General features: G+C 52.2%; 1 protein-coding gene across 2 annotated transcripts in view; it reads right to left on the minus strand.

Annotated features, from left to right (window-relative positions):
* Crmp1 (collapsin response mediator protein 1) overlaps positions 1–10,462 on the minus strand; it is a 49,808-nt gene extending 39,346 nt beyond the window's left edge. The window contains exon 1 of one of the 2 annotated variants that reach the window (XM_052199284.1): positions 10,082–10,462. In XM_052199284.1, the coding sequence (XP_052055244.1) occupies positions 10,082–10,462 (381 nt within the window). Of the gene's footprint in view, positions 1–6,457; positions 6,727–10,081 lie in introns of those variants that run through there. The other variant, XM_052199285.1, reaches the window with a different exon arrangement.
* Between the last annotated feature and the right edge of the window lie 4,447 nt (positions 10,463–14,909).

Genomic DNA, 14,909 nt, shown 5'->3' on the forward strand with positions numbered 1-14,909 from the left:
CCCACACCAGTTCATGAATATACCAGCACCCATTCCCAGTCACATTTGCTCAGAGCAAAATTTGGGATTTAGACAGTATATCTATCCAGAGAAATGATTCTCAGTCTCTCTAACGAGAAAACATAGTAAAATAATCTAAAACCTAGCAGCATCCCTAGAGGGTTTAAAAACCAATAATCAATAGGCGGGCAGCCATGTTTCCTTGTCTCCTGTTGGCCCTTAGCAGCCCTGATCGCATAGCTTTCCTATCCACCCCACCCCACTGTCACTGCCCTGACCTAGTTCTCCCTGGAGGGGGATGGTCTCTGAGGCTTCTTTGTCTTGTCAGCACCAGATGCCTCATTTTTGCTCACAGCAGGAAACCGGGCTGTACTCAGCACCTGTGAGCGCTCAGGGCTCTGCAGACAGATGTTGTTAAAACAGTCTGCAAACCCTGTCCCTGACCTGTAGTCCAGCTAGAGATGATTCCAGCACACCACTCTGTTCCCACAGGCTGAGAACAGCCTCAGCTGGAACAGTTTACCTTTTCCTTTCTACACTGTCTCTTCCACACCTCCACACAGTTCCCTCTCTACCTGACCTATGCCTCCCACCTTCATTCCAACCTGTGCTGTTAACCACCCTCGGAGCAAACCCCACCTAAAACCAGCATCTCCTCTCCATGACTCTTACATTTCCATACCGAGCTCAGCATCAGTTTCAACACACGACTACAAGCATCTCTTCCGACACCAGAACTGGCCTGTGTAACCCTCTAGTGACCTCCAGGAAACGGACTCCAGGTTTATACTGACTTTGGGTTTATACATGACTTTAAATATGAGATAGGCCATGATGGAACAGAAGTTCCTAAAGCCCTTTTAGACTGTCCTTCTGCATGTTCTGTTCCTCTTTCAGACCAGGTCTCAAAGTGAAGAGATGAGTGGGGCAGATGCTCCTTTTAGCAGCAGCAGCAGGGGGCAAGGTCACAGCTTGAGGCATGAGCGAGAGATCTCAGGGTCCTGCGCTACTGCACAAAGCTGATCTGTATACTGTCCCGCAATGGCCTTGCTGATGGCTAACCCATGCGGTATTTACTCCGTGCAGAAAATATTCTCAGCATCCTTCAAGTTTCTCTCATTAGTGATGGGGGGTTGGCTGTTGTCTCATTTCACTCAAGTGGCCATAGAGAAAGGTCGACGAGTGGAGAGACTGTGAGCTCCAGGAGTCAAACCTGTAACATCACTGCTTCTTCCAACACAGCATTCCCCCATTTCACACAGGCTTCTGGCTCCTTCCCATGACCCACAGCGTGTCAGAATGCCCTGCGACACTGAACCCCAACTACCTCATCTATTTCACAGTAAGGAAAAGAACTCAAGATCTAAGAGGAGGAAGTGATGTGCCCAAGATCAGACACCTCCTTAGAGTCTCTGCCAATCTTAGAAGCCGTGTCATTTCTATTACCTCGGGCGCACCCCGACTTCTGCAGCCCTGAAGCATCACCAGCTACCCAGCCATTCAGATTTCTCTCAGGCCCATTGGATTCGGCTGTGTACAATTCCCCCTTCCTTTCAACCCAGACCTCACCTATGCTGTTCCGACTTCTTGCTTATGCCACTGTGAAACCCTAGAAGTCTCCTGTTGCTTCTGGCCAGGTCTTTGTCTTAAGTTCCTCTGGCAGGTTCTGCTCCTACCTGTCCTTACTTCAGGTGTGTGCACTGTTGTCAAGCACCGATGGTAAGGTATCCTGCGCAGTCACCATGTGAACACTAAGGTGAGTCAAATTTCCATTTCCTCAGAGTTCATGAGTATGGAGAAAGAAGCTAAGTATGTTACCAGCAGTTCTCAACCTGTGGCTCGCAACCCCTTGCGAGGTAGGGGTAGCACAGTTGTGTACATTATGATTCATAACAGTAGCAAAATTACAATTAAAAAATAGCAACGAAAATAACTTTATGGCTAGAGGTCACCACAGCACGAGGAACTGTATTAAAGGGTCACGGCATTAGGAAGGTTGAGAACCACTGTGTTAGACATTTGCTATGTGCCAGGTACTCTTGAGAGCATGACATTGAATGTTTCCCACGAGTTGAGTTTTGGCTGAGTCTGCTTTGTAATAAGCACATGAAATAATTGTTAGAAGGCATGGTGGTTCAAGCACTTGGAAAACATCAACAAGAGTGTCACTAGTAGAGGCCAGCCTGAGCTACAGACTAGCCTAGGCTGCAGAGTGAGATCCTGCCTCAAAATTAAAAAAAAAATTATTTTAAAAAATTATTTATTTATTTTAAAATTTAAAAATTATTTATGAGCATTCAAAGATGACGGTGTCACTGTCCTATGACACTGCCCTGTCACTTTTGGGTCCTTTCTGAAACTCTCCTTAGGAATTTGTTTGTAATAAAAATACTTTTTTCCTTAGACCTTGGCTCACATGTCCCTGCCCATGAAGCTGACATTAGTGAGGGTTTCTGTCTCTGTCCTGAATGGCAGAGGCTTAGGTCAGTTCCACAGTGGCCCTGGTGTGCTGTCCTCTGTGTCTCCTGGATCCCCGGTACTGAGGTGTAACTTTCAGCCCATTTGCCAAATTGTGCAACTGTCTGAATCTTTTGTATAAAGACTGCTCAGGGAATAAATGAGCATCTACTCTAAGTGATTTGGGATAGCCTGACAAATGCTTCACAGGATTGCTGGTTTGGTTGGTTGGTTGGTTGGTTAGTTGGTTGGTTGGTTGGTTGGTTGGTTGGTTGGTTGGTTGGTTGGTTAGTTGTTTGTTTGTTTGTTTGGTTGGTTGGTTGGTTGGTTGGTTGGTTAGTTGGTTGGTTGGTTATTTGTTTGTTTGGTTGGTTAGTTGGTTGGTTGGTTGGTTGGTTGGTTGGCTGGCTGGCTGGCTGGCTGGCTGGTTGGTTGGTTGGTTGTTTGGTTAGTTTTTAGTATATGTGTGTGAGATGGAGGGTGGTAGGGAGAAGGCTTCTCTTTTTTATTTCCCCCCCATATGTTCTATAAAAATTAAAGTCACAACTCCAACCCAGTATAAGTTTCTCCCCATCCTTATTGTTTGACTAAAGACACACACACACATTCACTTGCACACCACCATATACTCATATGCACAAGCACACACACCAACACATCTGCCTAGTGATTTTCTCAGCAAACAAAACAGTCCATTCATTCTGCCTGCTTGAATGTGGATTGGAACATGGATTTTTTTTTCCTCCATAGCCCAATGCAGGAACCTCAGTTTCCTCTTTGGGAAGCAATGCTGATTGACAGATAACACACGTCAGTGACCCTCTTCCCATAGTATAAGATCCATGTGGGGGATAACAAGAGTCAGGTAGACTACAGCAAGGGCTGTGAGTCCCATTGTTAATAATAATCAGAGGCTCAATAGCAAGTTCCCCGGCTCCCCAATGCATGCAGCTGAACAAGCATCCCCTTTTCTGTGGCTCTTCTGGGGACCAAGAGCTTCTGCAGGGCCAGGGAGCCCTGTGCCTTTGTTTGCTGAGAGCCACACCCAGGACACTCTACTTGCTAAACACAGTGGGTATCTGTAAACAGTTTCAGCTATGTTAACCCCCATCTGTGCTATTCCTTACAGAAAAATCCACCCTTGGGAGAGCTTCATCAATATTCTAAACAGACCCTAGAGACAGAGACTAAGTGCGTATTTCCCACCTTCCTTCTCCATCAGGCCAGCCTGCCCATCACCTCAGGAAGGTTTCAGATGCTTTAAAGAAGAAATGACTCCATATCACAGCCAACTGGCTTAGAGCGTTTTTTCCTAGTTCCATCCCCATGTCTGTCCCTAAGGTACCTGGGCTGGGTGCCCCCTGTGTGCTCTGGTACACAACTCTGAATTCCCTACTGGAGCCTAGATCTTCATCTGTGTGGATCTCTCCCCATAACAAAGATTCAGGGGCTCATGAAGTGATCCAGCACCCTGCAGGAGGGACCTGGAACTGCAGCTGCACTCTCTGCTGCTGTGGCCTGCATCTCGGGCCTCTCCTCAGGCTGTTTAAAGACCCTTTGATTTTCCCAAGGTTTGCTCTCAGTGTGCAGAGAAGCCACCTGGCAGCAGCAGGAGGTAGGGATCCACAATGCTGGCTTTCCTTCTCTCTCCCCCTAAGCCATCTTGTTTGACCCCTGTCCTCTATATACCTGCTGGTGTTGCCTGCAGACCCCTGCTCTCCCCTTTACTATGCCCACCACCATTTATGAAGTAGCTGTGAATTATTGCTAACTACAGGAGCTAAGGCAATCTCCTTCCCAACCTCCCTGTGTTCAACAGAGGCCAGGTACATTTTACAAAGTTACCCAGTGACTGCTGGGGAACAGGTAAGGACTGTGGTGTTTTAAAAACGGAAACCTGATCCTCATCACAGTCTATGCACCATTAGCAAAAGGTCTTCAGGCATAAGGAAGGTCTTACAAGGTAAAGCCGTTCACACCCAGCCTTGCTATTTCCCCTTAAAACCACAATTTTTTCTGATTGGGATAAGCAGGGTGCACCAAGGAAACAAGTGTCTCTCGGGAGCCTGGTTCTGCACACGAGATGGCCTTTCTGCATCCCTCCTCCTCATGCTCGTTGGAACTACCGCTGAGGCTGCTGGAACATCTCTGCAATTGTCCTACAGGTTGATTGCCTGCTTTGCACATAGGATTCAAGCGGCAGATAGACCATGCCTTTCTCAGGCCAAATGTGCCAACACACTAACAGCTCTGCCTGGATGGCCAGGCTGTTCATGAGTCTGGTTGAAGGAGTGAAATGGAATCTGGTATGGATATCAAAGCAGTGAGGCTCGATTGCCACCGTAGCAGGACACATATTCACAGCCATCTGGTGTAAAGGCTGAGCCCTTCATCTCCACTGCAGAAGGTCACAGCAGGATGGCTCTGGACTGAGAGCCATAGGACCAGCTCCAAAGGAACTCTTCCCAGAGACCTGCCTAGCAGCCATCTGTTGAATTTCACCCTGAGACACCAGTGCCCTGAAGCTCAGATCCTCCAGGAGCACACCACCCAGAATGATCACAAGCTATTGATTCATCGGTCCCTGCATCAGCCCCACCTTATCACCTGCCTCCGTTCTTCTGACAGGGGCCCATGGTTAGCCCTCTCCAGCAGGGACCTGTTCAAATGAATACCAGGCTTTCTTCCTTCATTGTCTGGCAAATGGACACCACAGTCTCTCCAAGGCATTTCCTACTTACAGGGTTTGCAAACCGGATAGATATGGTTCAGTCTCCATGCCTACGCACATCTATGGGTGGGAGCTCAGCAGAGATCTGCTGGCCAGAGCTGAAATTCAGTTAGGAAGGGGTCAAAGCCGGCCAGTGCAAAACAGAGGTGTGGAACCAGGACTCCTCTCCCCACCGTTTTCTCAACCATACTCACAGCCCACTTGCCAATCTTCCCCTGCTTCCTGACAGTGCTTCCCTGAGAAGACCTCCCCAGGGCCATAAAACTAGCAGGGTGTCACACTGGGTGTGTACTTAGGGAAAGTCAGCACCCACCACTAACCCTGGAGAGGCCCTGGGACAGTCCCTGACCCTGAACTCCACAAGCTAAGTCTCCACCCTCCAACCTCAGGAGTCACCCAGGGGAATATCAGCTCTGGGAATCCCGCCTGCCAGACCTGGATGCTCCAGCGTTGGCATTCCAGTCTCTGAGCTGCCATCTCTGGGCAACTGTTTGCTGGTTCTAACACCAGGCAGGAACTCGGTGGAGGATGCAGTGTCTGACCTCATCACCCTTAGTTCCCCCGCCTAGACAAAGCTTAGAGACCCGGCCTCCTTTGTTTCCGGCCACACCCAGAGACACAGCTCAGATGTTCAGCCCATACCAGCACCCCACCTTCGGGCTGCTCAGCCTCTGCGGTTAACCGTTAAGAAGCCGCAGCTTCCTATAGAGACCATTGGGCTATTCCTAGCTGCAGTGAGGTATGGGAGCAGTGCATCCATCATGGCGTAGCTCCAAGCCGGGCCTTCCACCCCTCAATAAGAGAGGAATGCAAAGCCTCATCCTTTTCCTTCTTCTGAAGGCTGCAAGGTGCAAGGCAGGGATGCCGCAGGGGCCAGGTGCATTAGGCCCGTCACCCCCTCCCCATCCTAGCGTGAGGCCAAGGGAGGGGGACTGAGGCCCCGCGCCCCTCCCTCTTTTGTTCAGCTCCTCATCCTCCCGGCCACGCCACCCTCCCAGCACACACCACCCTCCTGGCACATCCTGCGGAGGGAGGGGGCTTCACGCCCGCAGAGAGAGGGACTGGATACTCCAGCCCCGCCCTGCCATGCGGGGCTCCCCCTCATTGTCCCCAGAGGGGGAGGGGGAGGCCTCGGCGAGACGGGCCCCGCCCCACTCGCGGCGACGCAGGAAGCCTCCGGGGGCGTCCCCGATGTACCCCCACGGGTCTGGACCCTGATGGCGACCACCCTCAAGCCACAAAGCACTGCGGCAGGGTGGGGGCGCTTACGGTGATGTGCGGGATGCTCTTCTTCCCCTGATGAGACATGGCCCCTCTGGAGCCCTCCTCCCGGCCGCTGGAGCTAACGTCTGCCTGGCGCTCTACCCGGGTCTCTCCCGGAGGCGCTACTCGTGGGAGCGGCGACAAAGGCCCCGGAGGGATGAAAAAAAGGACAGAAGCTCGGCTCCCACCGCTGCCCACTCCCCGCTGCTCGGCCCGCCGCCGCTGCTCCGGCTGCTTGCACCGCCCGGCTTGGCAAGGAGGGCGGGAGGAGGAGGGAGAGGCAGGGCGAGAGGAGGGCGCTGAAGACAGACAGCTCCTCCCGGTGGCGGCAGCAGAACCGGATTCGCCCCTTTCGGCTCGAACCAGGAAGCGCTTCCCTTCCGATTCCCCTACTCCGCCCCCGACCCCCGCCCCGCGCCCTCGCCTAAGCCGGAGCCTCCCTCACCACCAGGAGAATACGCTTTTCAGTGGTGTTTTAAAGGAAGAAACAAACAGCCTTCGGACGCGCGGGCATAAGCCGTGGGCAGCGCCACAGGTGTCTCTGATCTCTCTCTCTCTCTCTCTGTGTGTGTGTGTGTGTGTGTGTGTGTGTGTGTGTGTGTGACCTGCGCTTGGGAGGAAGTGTGAGCCAGGAGCCAACACCCACCCTAACTGCTAGAAGCATCCTTGGCCCTCAAGGATCGCACTCGAGGACCCCCTCTGGCCAGTCCTTCCACGATCTCCGTTTGTCCATCTCCTTTTCCATATCCACATTCAAGTCTTCATTCATGCTATTCTCTTGAATAGTCCACCTCAGTTAAGGATAACTCATTTTCCCAGGGCCCATCTCCAGGGCCTTCGCTTCTTTACCTTCTCCATTTCCATTCCCAGGCAGAGGCAAAACAGTGTAAAGGACTCGCCGCGAATCCGTGGGTGATGGGCTCTGACCCTTCATCCGCTCTCTCATCTCAGTGACCTGTCAATATGGCCTGACAGTGAAGGCTTGGAAAGCTGGACCAAGGTCTCTACAGCCCTGGGGACAGGGAAGAAACGCGGTTTTCCTGCCTATCATTTTAAGTGTTCGAAGCCGGGAAGGGGGTTGGGAGGATGTGGCTCTGGGACAGGTGGGCAGGAAGCCAGGACAAAGCTTGCCAAACTTCAAGAGGGGACAAAAGATGAAGGGAGCCCCCAGCAGGCCTCGAAATGCCGGGCATCTGTCCTCAGGCAGGAGCGAGCCATTTCCCTACCAATGAGCTCATTTCCTGCCTGCACAATCCCTCCACGGACCCTGTGGGTAGACCCACTCCTCCGCTTCCGGGTTGCCAAGGGAGGTGAGGAACAGAAAAACCTCTGGACCCCTCTGGGGCCTTCCACCACATGGAGAAAGCTGGTTACTTAGTCCACCGCAGGAGACCAAGATGAGTTATAGGCTCAGAGAGAACAGCTTATGTCTGGGAGCACTAGTCTATGGTTTTCCCCTTTTACAAATAGGAAACTGAAGCTTGCAGAGATAAAATATCGAGCATTTGCAGAGATAAAACAGTGTAAATTAGCTGCCGCGAGAAGCAGGTTCCTTAAGTCCTGCCTGTGCCCTGGCCCCTAAATTCTCATTAATAACCGGAAGCTGCGGATGGCAGCAGCACATTTCTGTCTCCTGGATTCCCTTCCTTGCCAATAAATCATAGGTTCCAATACCCGGGCATTCCCTGGGGTCAGTCAGGGGGTTCTGGGCAGGCAAGCTTCAGAGAGGGGTTGGGCCACATGCAAGTCTGAGGGAGGAGCCCTGCTCGCTACTGGCCAAACAGATTGCTGCTCCCAAGCAGACTTCGCCGGTACAAAGCTTTACAGCCATCGGCCTCTGGCAACCGCAAATGTTGCGCCTGCGCTGTTGAAACCCCTCCTCCCTCCCAGGAAAGAGCCTTATGGGCTGGGGAGGGGCCCAGCACCCTTTGCAGGAGTGGTTAAGGCTGGCCCTAGATTCCCTAGCCCTCTGAAACCCATGCCCTGCGGGCTTCAGAAAGTAAATTACTCCATCCAGCGGTTCATGAGCTCTTCTGCTCTAAGTCCCTTCTAGAGAGTGCTTTGAGAGGCCTCAGACGCAGCCTTTTGTCAGGTCCCTAAGAAGCCAGGGAGAAAGGACGGAGGGGACCCGTGTGGTAAGAACCCAGAGCAGGTGAAGCAACTAGGAACCAGAAATGCTAAGGCACAGTTACCGGGCCAGCCATGGCCGAGCTGAGGACAAAGCTTGTGTGAATGACCCTGACCAGCGCGGCGAAGCCAGAAGGACAGCTCTGGGCCAGTCACAAAGAGCACTCGCCTCCGTGGTATTCCCTCTGAGGGAAAAGGAGAGCAAGCTGCCACTCCCGAGTCTCAGATGAAGACAGCTTAAAGAAGGTGAAACATCTCGGCAGGTTCCAGGTGGTGGCTGGGTTTCTGAGCCCTGCAGCCTTTGGTGGAGCTAGAGAGCCTGTTTCCCACGCGAGGTCGGACTACCAAGGAAGAAATAAAGAGATAGGGAACTGGAGTCTGGCTAGTTCCCTGCTCCTCACCCCCGCCTCCAGCGCCCAGGCGGCAGATTCAGGACCATGGAGAGTTCAGAGCAGGCGACGGAACCCGAGGCAGGAACACCGCCCTCAGCCCAGCCCATTTTCTTAAAAACGCCGGCCCAGATAACAGTCCTGTTCAAACTCTTCCTCTGGGTTCTCTTCGTACCTCTCACAGTGTTAACGAAAAGGGCGAATTAATTAATTAAACCGAGAAAGATGATAACACCCCACAAGCCTTTATTGATCACTCTCTACCTGAATGAACTTAATTCTCAAAATGAGTCCACAGCTCTCCCCAGCCAGGGAAGTTCTGGAGGGTGGGGCCTGGCTGCCTATCTAGCCCGGCCCAAAGCTCAAGGGACAGCTCTCAGAGCTGCTCCAACTTCTGTTTCCCAGACACGTGGCTCTGACCTCACCCACCCTGTCCAGGACTCTCTGTCTGACCATCCGTGTTCCCTGGTAAATTCCAACTTAAGACAAAAAAATAAAAAAATAAAAAAACTATAAGGCCCAAGCCCCGACCATGTCTTTTCCTGGTGTCTCTCCTCAGTTTCAGAAGTCGGGGAGTCCTTACGCCAGGGTTCAAATCCCAGATTCGCCTCCCACTTACACATCCAGGAGTGTCCTGGATGATTTCTTACTGCCCACCCTCTGAAGCCTTAAGCCCATCGTCCCCCAGGGAGGGGCGGGGAGCAGCTGTGTGAACAGTCATTCCGTGAACCTCTCCCAGAGCCGGCTGCAGTCTAAGCTCCACATTCAGTGAGTGAGCGAATCCGTAGATGGAGGAAGACAGAGAATGCTCCCCTTTTCACAGAACCCCGGAAGGAGAAAGAGGCTTAAATTCACCTTACAGGTCCCTTAGCGGCAGCTGCAGCAACTTACTTCCCCTCTCAGAACCTGGCTTAGCTTGCTGAGGCTATGCTGGCCAACCCTGGCCTATCCTGCAACCTCTCTGAACCTCTTGTAGGATGATGTGGGGGAGGGGCCGTTGCAGTCCCCAAGAACCTGGTGGCAACGGGCCCCCACACTCGCCCTCGCGCCACCCAAGCCCTGGGTCTCCAAGGGCCCCGCCCCCCCACGTCCGGCCCACGTGCCCCGAGGGTACCTGGCCATTGTCCCGGCCGAGTGGCAGGTCGCGGGGCGCAGGACATCGGATGCGCAACGCCGGCGGTCTGTCATCGCGATCGCCTGGCGAGCTGACAGCAGAGCCCGAGGGCTCGCTCACGTCGCTGGCCGTGTCCTCGCTGCCACCGGGGCACGGCAGGCCCACGGCGTCGGGCCGGCCAGCGCTGCGTGGTGTGCGCGCGGAGCCGCGGCGGCCCACGCTGTAGGCGTCGAAGTCGATGGTCTTGTTCTCATAGGCGCCCTCCACGGCGGCGAACATGCCGCCGTACTTCTGGCGTGGGGTCTGCGCCGCACTGCCTGGCCGCGCCAGGTACACCGGCAGGTCGTCCTCCGTGTTCCACGCGCGCCGCCGCTCCGCCATCCCTGTCTCCGGCGGTCAGCTCTCGCCACCGCTGGCTCCGCGCTGAGCGCCTCGGTGCGGGCCCGCCGCGGCCCAAGCGCGACTGCGGTCGGGCAAAGAGGGAGGGAGGCAGGGACGGGGCGGGGCCCGCGGTGGGCGGGGCCTGGGCGGGACGGGGCGGAGCTACGGTGACCAGGGCCAGCGCCACTGCCAGCTACAAAGGACGGGGAGGCGGGGACAGCGGCCGGGGCGGGGAGGATGGTGACGTGCGGTAGCCGCAGCGCGGAGGGCGGGCGGCCGAGCCGCAGTGCCCTCCACGCACTCGGCTCTCCGCCTCCAGAAAGAGCGCAGGGCGCGGGCAGAGACGGGGTGGGAGCGGTGCGTGTGTGCACACCACTTATCCACACACGCACACACAGACACACGGTATGCTTCACCTCACATGCGAAGGTTTCACAGACATCAGTATGTCTATACATGGTACATACCCAAATCAGGTAGCTCCCTCCAGACAGCTGGCACACCATAGATACACACACACACCATAGATACACACTCGCACACGCGCACACACCAGAGATTCTCCCTCTCGGGCAACCAAAATCTTACAAAAATTAAATGAACTTAGATGCACATCCAACTCCCCATTGACGCACTCAACACTACTACACTGATTGCCTAATAGGATCTGGCACTAGTATAGATGCTGGGGACTGGTATAAGAGTAGAATGAAATCCCTATTCTCAAGGGCCAGCTTTCTAAAAGATATGATACAAGAATGCAGCCTGCAGAACTCAGGAACAGAGGTCCCTGTCCCATAGCAAGAGGGTCATGTTAGCATTACACTCCCAGACGCTTGTAAAGGAACCAAGGACCCACAATCATGCTGGATACACATCCTAACAACATCTCAGGGTGAAGAATTTCCATACCACTATCAAAAGCAACCTTACAAGGCATGTGCACACACACACACACACACACCTGTAGACTGCTCACGGGGAACCCATGCACATCCCCACCGGTCATGAGGAAAGTAGGAAGACCTCTTAAACAGAAACGCTTTAGAGACACACATGCAGCAGGCAATCACCAGACAATGGCCTCCATCTGTGGGCAGTTCCCACATCCTGAATACAGCCCACTCCAACTATGCCTGGAGCTTAATGCCTGGAGATTTGGGGCTCCTCTAACCAGGAAGAAGTATGGAGACTTGGGGTCCCCTCAGAAGCCAGGCAACAGTCACAGTCCCTTCATTTATTTATGACTTTCTAGCAGAGGGTCATGAGATTCCCTGGGGACCCAGAAATCTCAGCTGTGCTTTCTGGATGGAAGGCTCACAAGCTGCCAGCCCCCTAGGCAGACAAGTCCAAACTGGCAATCAGGATTGCTGGGGAACAGTAGGGAGCCTGATTCAGCATCTGTCCTTCTGTTGGCTTCCCCGGGCAAGGAGCTATCCTTTCAGCACCCCACCAAAGGTCAGAGAACTCTGTAACCAACCTTGGAGAACCCCAGACAGACAGTAAACATGACTGTTGAGGCCACAACCAGAGGACTCTGCCACATAGGGTCTACGACATCGGCTGACACCCCATGCTTCCTCTGAGATTAAAGCCAGTCTGTGCTGCAAGCAGGATGCTCCAGCTGTGGGGGAGAAGCAAACAGCTGTCCATCCATTCCGTTTCATGTGGCTGCTCCTGTCTGCCTGGGACCTCATGATCATGCGATGTCAGTGGGCAGTTGGAAAGTTCCTTCCTCCTCTCTTTATCTATACTTGACAGGAACTAATCCTGGGCACACGGGAAAGTATAAAGTCCTTGTCCTCAGTGTCTATTCTACTAGGTCCACGGTCTTCCGCCCACCTCACCCATACCCTGGCTTTTCCATCCCCTAGTTCCTACATCCCTTGAAGATTCAGTTCACCCAGGTGATTCCTCTTGAAGTCAGAAGAGCCCCTAGGTTGCACTGCTCTGCAACAGTCCTCGATCTTTAATTGAAAACTATGAAATACAATCCCCAGCATGTCCTATGCTAGAAAAGCTGATGCTAAAGTCCACAGTGGACCTACTCCAGAGCCTCACAAGGGTTGATGGTGATTAAATTCATATAACATAGATAGCTGGGTGTAGTAACGCACACCTTTAATCCTAGCACTCAGGAGGTAAGCTTATGTCAGAGTAACAAAGTGAGACCCTGTATCAACAACAAAAATACCAGTGACTTCAAACATCTGAGTAAGACAGGACTTCATTTATTTATGTCTCCCTTTATTTATTTCATTGTTATTTATGTATTTATCTGTGTGATGGTATGCTATGTGTGTGTGTGTGAATGTATGCATGTGAGCACAGAGAAATAAAGGTCAAGATTTATACTCCATGCTACAGTCAATAGTTTGGGGACACAGTCTCTCTAGATTTGCCAATAGTGATAGAAACCTTATTGCTTTTTAAGAAAATCCCAGGCCTGGGAGATGGCGTAGCAATTAAAAGCACCTGCTGCCTTGCAGAAGACCTGGAGTCTGTTGTCGGCACCCACGTATGATGGCTCACAACAGCCTGTAACGCCACCCCCAGGAGATCTTACACTATCCACGCTGGCCTCTGCGGGCATCTGTGCACATGTGCTCACATGCATACATTCACACACACAAAAAAACGCATACCCTTACACAGATAAATACATAAATAGCAATGAAATAAATAAAGGCAGAAATGAGCGGTCTGGAGAGAGGAGTTGGCAGTTAAGAAATCTTACTGCTCCTGTAAAGGACCCAGGTCTTGGCTCCTGGCACCAACATGGAAGCTCACATATGACTCCAGTTCCAAAGGACATGACACCCTTTCGGCCTCCATATTTTCTTGAGTGCTTGTGGTGCACATAAACACAAAAATTCACACACATACAAAGGGAAAAAGAGAAAGAAAGAAAGAAAGAAAGAAAGAAAGAAAGAAAGAAAGAAAGAAAGAAAGAAAGAAAGAAAGAAAGAAAGAAAGAAAGGAAGGAAGGAAGGAAGGAAGGAAGGAAGAATCTTTAAGAAAGAAAAAATCCCATTCCTTCATGAGAAAGAGCCAGCCAGTTTGTGAAGCCAGAGGGTGCAACACGAGGAAGCAAGGAAAATCACAGTTTCCACTTACCAAGTGTTTACCACCTGCCTAGGGCACCCTACCAAAAGGAATTCTTTGTACCTCCCCCTATACCCCAGCCCACAAAAGCTTGAAAGTACTATTTTAGTCTCATTTCCAGATTAGGAAAATGTGGCTGAGGGAGATTAGATCCTTTGCCTAGAGGCACAGATGGCAAGGAGACTGTTGGGATGTTAAAACACAGTCTCCTGCTGAGGCTGCATCCTAGCCATTGTCCTTGCTCTCCCCCAAATGTCTGACTGAGGTGATCCCCTTGGGAGAAGAGAGAGAAAAGAATGAAGGAAGTACAGACAGAAGAGTGTGGGATGGGGGTTGGGCAGTGGTCGCCCAACACAGCGTTGGGCACCGCCGTGTAGTCAGTCTGGACGGTCATCTCTCCTCCCTCCCTTGCAGAGGGGAATATCTGATACTCAAATTTTTCATTCTCTGTGTGATGGTCGATGCTCTACCTACACATCATTGTCCCCTTCAGCCATGCCACACGGCACCTCCACCTTCAGGCTGTTGTACTGAGGAGGCCACATTGTAAACCCATCACGCACGTTCTCCAGGGAGGAACTAGGTTGGGATACCCAGTCAAGCTTGTCGGTGGCCTTTCCACAACGTGGAAAGCCAGGAAGCCAGGAAGGTAAGTGAATCAGAGAAGCAGAGGCAGAAAACAGAGGCAGGAAGTGAGCTTAAAATATATGCCCTGGCAGGGAGTCAGGAACAGTGGCTGGCAGACAACCATAAATGCATGGAGGGCCATGGATCACGTCCATCCTGTGGTGGAAAGCCGTGGCTCTTAGCCCTCCAAGGGAAAAAAAAGTTATCCTAATCTAACTATATCATAAATCTGAAAAGAACTGACCTTGAGCTCACCCGGGCGACTGTGAAGCCTTTTAGGGTACTGGCTGAGAGGGACATGTAAGGGCGTGGCAAAGGGGACAAGCCAGCTGGGCGGTGGTGGCGCCCACCTGTAATCCCAGCACTTTGGGAGGCAGAGGCAGGCGGATTTCTGAGTTCGAGGTCAGCCTGGTCTACAGAGTGAGTTCCAGGACAGCCAGGGCTACACAGAGAAATCCATCTCAAAAAACAAACAAAAAAAAAAAAAAATGGGGGAGGGGGAGACAAGCCTAACTCCAAGAAGTATTTTATGTAGACAAACAAAACAAATACAAAAAATTTACAACTCATCTAAAGGATATTTTGTTGGATTTAGTAGCATGCACACTTAATCCCAGAACTCAGGAGGCAGAGACAGGTGGGTCTCTGAGTTTGAGGCCATCCTGGTCTACACAACAAGTTCCAGGCCACCCAGAGCTACACACTGAGTTCCTCT

Source organism: Apodemus sylvaticus, chromosome 11 (genome assembly GCF_947179515.1).
Source record: "Apodemus sylvaticus chromosome 11, mApoSyl1.1, whole genome shotgun sequence".
NCBI classification, from domain to species: domain Eukaryota; kingdom Metazoa; phylum Chordata; class Mammalia; order Rodentia; family Muridae; genus Apodemus; species Apodemus sylvaticus.